Source organism: Dipodomys spectabilis, unplaced genomic scaffold (genome assembly GCF_019054845.1).
Source record: "Dipodomys spectabilis isolate Male_0828 unplaced genomic scaffold, ASM1905484v1 ptg000296l, whole genome shotgun sequence".
Taxonomy (NCBI): Eukaryota; Metazoa; Chordata; class Mammalia; order Rodentia; family Heteromyidae; genus Dipodomys; species Dipodomys spectabilis.
In genome coordinates, this window is record NW_024870973.1 from 397,873 (window position 1) to 403,636 (window position 5,764).

The 5,764-nt window shown below is 53.1% G+C and overlaps 1 protein-coding gene across 1 annotated transcript; it reads right to left on the reverse strand.

The window, feature by feature from the left end:
- Positions 1-586: 586 nt before the first annotated feature.
- LOC122127045 (proline-rich proteoglycan 2-like) lies at positions 587-4,900 on the reverse strand. The gene is made up of 5 exons (XM_042701559.1): positions 4,737-4,900; positions 3,701-3,736; positions 2,256-2,732; positions 2,055-2,135; positions 587-690 (listed from the first exon to the last, which is right to left on the reverse strand). Exons 1-5 carry the CDS (start codon positions 4,798-4,800, stop codon positions 680-682), a joined length of 669 nt encoding a protein of 222 aa, XP_042557493.1. The 5' UTR covers positions 4,801-4,900; the 3' UTR covers positions 587-679.
- Between the last annotated feature and the right edge of the window lie 864 nt (positions 4,901-5,764).

Sequence of the window (5,764 nt, forward strand, 5' to 3'; positions counted from 1 at the left end):
CATCTCAGGAATGTCCAGCACAGAGAAGAAAATGTGACCGCTTCCTTCCCCAAGATTCTGTCCAAGCCAAAACACCCACAAAAGCAGGCCCGGACACCATGTCTCAACGAAGGAGTGGTGACTCCCTCACATGCACTTGGCCACTGAGCAAGTAAGTTGTTTCTATGAAGAAACAGCTTTTCTTCATGAACACCAAGCCAGCTGTTCCTCTGAGAACTGGCGATACAAGGGGGCACACAAACCAACAATGTCAGTGCTGTGTAAATGGGTCTTGGAAGTCCTTCCTCCTCTTGTGGCCAGGAGCAGAGTTATCTGCCCAGCCGACCACCCCACATTCACCCAGTCTCTAAGAGTTCAGTAAACCCTATGCCTTACATCCTGTCTTTTCTTGAGTCTCTAGGTAGCCTAGCCACTGGGCTAGCACAGCCAGGCTGTGGACAGACACCAGGTAGGACTGGAAACGGATCGCCTGGCAGCTAGCTCCTGACTAGAGGGAGAGGGCATAGCTGTGTGAAGAGGTGACAGATGTTGTGACAGATGACTTAAATTCTGAGCTGCCTACACCCAGAAAGAGAGAAGGCCATCAGACATTGCATGCCGATTACTTTATTGAAATACTGAAGATGCAGTTGCGATCACAGTGTTCCAATTGCAGGACTTCCCGAAGGCTGCCAGTCTCTTATTGGCTGTCTGAAAGAAGCAAACGAGGAGGTTATGCAGGGCTTTCTAAGGCTTGCGGGTGCTCTGCCGTGAGGGGAGACTGCTCTACTCCTCCTACCCCTTCCCCTCGTTCACCTTCATCTTTTTGCTTATTTTTCTTAAGCACCCTGCATAGACTGTGCTCTAAATTGTAGCTTATAAGATTAAAAGAGAGAGAGAGAGAATTATTCTTAGGCTTATCTTTTGATTGCTATTGAAAGTGGTCAAGGGGGGCTGGGAAGGTGGCTTAGTGGTAGAGTGCATGCCTTGCATGCATGAGGCCCTGGGTTCATTCCTCAGCACCACTTAAACAGAAAAAGCTGGAAGTGGTGCTGTGACTCAAATGGTAAGGCGCTCGCCTTGAGCTGAAGAGCTGAGGGACAGTGCCCAGGCTCAGACCGCAGGCCCCACAACCGACAAAAGAAAAAAGAAAAAGGAAAAGAAACAAAGAAAGCAGTCAAGGATATATTTGCAATGAGTGTCACTAATATGCTATCATAGGAACACTGAAACCATCATCAACATGATTGTGTCTATAGAAATTATTATACAACTTTTCAATGAAAGATTCTATAACTTTATAAGTAATAATGTTATGAAAAGGGAAACTGCACTGTGACTCAAAGTGATAGAGCGCTGGCCTTGAGCAAAAAGAGCTCAGTGACAGTGCCCAGACCCAGAGTTCAAGAGCCACGACTGACAAAAAAGAAAGAAAATACATTACATTTTTTTAAAATTAGAATTTAAGAAAAAGCTAGAAAGGAAAAAAGAAAACAATGAGAGAGACACTGGACAAATCTATATATCTTTATGAAAGGATGCAGAAATTTTCTAGATAATTGAATTTTGAAATGAGATACTTCACAGTGTCATAATTAGGGAAAAAGGAGTAAATATGCATCAGTTTCCAAGCAAGTGTCTAGAAACTGATCACTGAGTCTTCTAGTGGAGGGCATGGGTGGTATAGACATGTGACTTTCAGATTTAGTTTGCTCGTTCCTTTTCCCTCATTTCATTATTTTTTAGATAACATTTGGGTTAATTTACAAGTAAGTATTTAAAGATCTAGATGACATTAAGGAGCACAGACATGAATTCAGTTAGCAGGCTTTGGCTCAGAGCCTGGGTGCAGGTGATGGTGGGGTTCCCATTGCTCACCTTCTGATGGTGGAGTCTCTCTGCCCACCTCCTGATGGTGGGGTCCCATTGCTCACCTCCTGATGGTGGGGTCCCATTGCCCACCTCCTGATGGTGGAGTCCCTCTGCCCACCTCCTGATGGCGGGGTCCCTCTGCCCACCTCCTGATGGTGGGGTCCCTCTGCCCACCTCCTGATGGTGGGGTTCCCATTGCTCACCTTCTGATGGTGGGGGTCCCTGCTGATTTCCAGGACGGGGAGGGCGATTTTGCTGTTGCTGTGGGGGTCTCTGCTGTGGGCCTCCTTGTTGTGGGGGTCCCTGCTGTGGGGGTCCCTGCTGTGGGGGTCCCTGCTGTGGGCCTCCTTGTTGAGGGGGTCCCTGCTGTGGGCCTCCTTGTTGTGGGGGTCCCTGCTGTGGGCCTCCTTGTTGAGGGGGTCCCTGCTGTGGGCCTCCTTGTTGTGGGGGTCCCTGCTGTGGGCCTCCTTGTTGTGGGGGTCCTTGCTGTGGGGGTCTCTGCTGTGGGCCTCCTTGTTGTGGGGGTCCCTGCTGTGGGCCTCCTTGTTGTGGGGGTCCCTGCTGTGGGGGTCCCTGCTGTGGGGGTCCCTGCTGTGGGGGTCTCTGCTGTGGGGGTCCCTGCTGTGGGCCTTCTTGTTGTGGGGGTCCCTGCTGTGGGGGTCCCTGCTGTGGGGGTCTCTGCTGTGGGCCTCCTTGTTGTGGGGGTCCCTGTTGTGGGGGTCTCTGATGTGGGGGTCTCTGATGTGGGGGTCTCTGATGTGGGGGTCTCTGCTGTGGGGGTCCCTGCTGTGGACCATCCTCTTCGTCGCTGTCAGATGCAGGTCTGGGTGGGCGTCCTCCAGGAGGCGGTCTATGAGGGCCCTGGTGAGGGGGCTTGGCCTCTGTGTTGGATGGCAGAGGAGGCAAGCTCGGTGGCAAGGTCTGGAGGGGGGCTGAGCTCAGTGGCAGGGTCTGGGGGAGGAGGTGGGCTCACTGTCCGGGTCTGGGGGAGGGGCTGAGCTCGGTGGCAAGGTCTGGAGGGGGGCTGAGCTCAGTGGCAGGGTCTGGGGGAGGAGGTGGGCTCAGTGTCCGGGTCTGGGGGAGGGGGTGGGCTCAGTGTCCGGGTCTAGGGGAGGGAGTGGGCTCAGTGTCCAGGTCTAGGGGAGGGGGTGGGCTCAGTGTCCGGGTCTGGGGGAGGGAGTGGGCTCAGTGTCTGGGTCTGGAGGAGGGGGTGGGCTCAGTGTCCAGGTCTAGGGGAGGGAGTGGGCTCAGTGTCCGGGTCTGGGGGAGGGGCTGAGCTCAGTGGCAGGGTCTGGGGGAGGAGGTGGGCTCAGTGGCAGGGTCTGGGGGAGGGGGTGGGCTCAGTGGCAGGGTCTGGGGGAGGGGGTGGGCTCAGTGGCAGGGTCTGGGGGAGGAGGTGGGCTCAGTGGCAGGGTCTGGGGGAGGGGGTGGGCTCAGTGTCCGGGTCTGGGGGAGGGGGTGGGCTCAGTGTCCGGGTCTGGGGGAGGGGGTGGGTTTAGTGGGGGAGGGGGGAGCTAGCAAGACTTCTCATCTCCCTCACCTGTCCCACAGCCCTTGTCCCAGAACGGGCCTCTCAGCCACCCTCCTTTCTTGTGCCCACTGCTGGCCAACAAGAAAGTCACTCATATGCTGATGACGGTCATCATGCAGCGTCTAGGCTCACGGCCCAAGTATCTGTCCTTAGCGTTACCCCAAAATGTGGTCTTAGACATTTCCTGAGACAAAAGCAAGGCCCAGTCGAGGGGTTCCCCGCCTCACGCCCTGACAATGAGTCTGCCCGATAGCTTGGCTTGAAGCCTTCCTGAGGAAGAGAAGAAGGTGCAGTGGACCGAGAGGAACGGGGCTTTACCTAAGAATAAAGATGAAGATTCTTCATAGCTGGCGTCTGAAAAACAAAGTGAAGGGAAGGGAGAAGTCAAGGTCTGGGGGACCTGGCTGGTGAGCCCCGCAGGACCACCACCAGCAGCGGCTGAAGCCAGGAGCGGCCAAGGGCAGGCCGAATCTCCACCACCTGCTCAAAACAAAACCTCATCAGAGTTTGCCGTTAGCCTTTGTGAGGTGTTCTGGGCACTTCGACAGCACATTTTAGTAGTTCTCTCTTTTACCTCACGAAATCCTTGGCATAGTTAACACGCCTTCTCCAGAGAAGAAAGAAGACATGCTCACTTGGGTACAAAGTTGCACAGAACACTAGAACATAGGTTGGATAGAATTAAGGCACTAATGTAGTTCTACCTCACTGTGAAATTCAAATTGATTACCATATTCTGAGACATGATGAGTTTACCTCCTCTGTATGGACACATTATTAGCATCCACCATCTACATTTTGTTTTTTGGTCGGTTGTGGGGCTTGAACTCTGGGCCTGAGCGCTGTCCCTGTGCTCTTCAGCTCAAGGCTGGCGCTCTACCGCTTGAGCCACAGCACCACTTTGGTTTTCTAGTGGTTTATTGGAGATAAGAATCTAATGGACTTTCCTGCCCTGGCTGGCTTTGAACCGTGATCCTCAGATCTCAGCCTCCTGAGTAGCTAGGATTACAAGCGTGAGCCACCGGCACCCAGCTCCACCATCTACTTTTGGTAAGGCCTTCACTACCATGTTTTCATATACCAGTCTTTCCATTTTCCTAAGTGGCACCTTCTGTACAGGAAAATCTTTCTATATACGCAAGTATTGCCTTCTCCTTCTGCTGAGGAATTTCTAGGGGCCTCAACTGTGCCTTCAACAAGTTAAAAGGACTTGGTATTAAATAGGAACATAAATAGCCTTACATTTGTCCTAACAATTCTCAACTCATCGTTTTTCTCATTTCCTCCCAGCCTCTTACTCTCTGACTAATCTGAAGTCCACACAGCGTCCACCCCACCCAGTGTAGCCCCGTACCTTCACTTGAGCTCTGAGCGGAGCTGAGGGCCAGCAGGGCCACGGTGAGCAGGACCAGCAGCATCGTGGAGGAGGCTCTGGACAGGCTCTGGAGTCTGTGCCGGGAAGCGGGGCCACTCGCTTTATGAGGAGGAGGACAGAACAATGGAGCTCTGAGCTCGCCCGGTGACCTCATGCCTGACATACTAGAATGCTTCGCATCCCTGACCTCTTCTTGGGACGTTGGCTCAGCAGGACAGGAAGGGGAGGAAGTTGCCATTGTGTCATTTCCAAATGGTACAACGTGTAAAAAGGGCATCTGTGCTGAAGAGACGCTGTCTCCGTAATGAGCACAGATGTTAGGAGGGTAATTGTGTGCACTTCATTCCTGTGCTACACTGCACATGGGGCAGGAGCTGGTCCTGTGCACACTCGCATACTAACACCACCAGATTTTCTACCACCAAGAGTAAGTAGACACCATGCACAAGTCCTGTGTCACTCTCCCGGCGGTTAGCTGAATTTTCTGATGCCACCGGAGTTGCCTGCTAACCGCTGTAATGGGATAAGAAACCACACAAGGACCCCGTAACCGAGGTCTCAGATCTGCATGGTGCAGCACTCACCGGACCTGGCCCTGCTCGGGGAAGCCTGGGTGCTGCTCTTCTCTCTGCAAGCATACACAGCCACCTGAAAGGGTGGATAACCAAGCAGAGGGGTCTGAGCAGACACTTCCCTGGGCGAGCCAACCCCCTGCGCATTTCAGACTTCTTCCGGGCCTTCCCTTGTGTGCGGGGTGCTGCATATAAAATTGGGGTATTCTCTCTTCTAGGAAATACTGTGCCACACTGGCCCTGAGAACAGGTCAGCCACAGTCATTCACCTCTGCAAGGCCGTGGGACGGCCTCTTCCAGGTCTCTTCAGCGTGGTATTCGTGCTGTCTTGTGGGCACATATGGTGCTGCTTTCCCAGATACTGGTCTTCAACACAGAAAACATTCCGTATTCTGAAAGGCAACCTCTCTACTCTCCTCGTTTGGATTTGTTTAT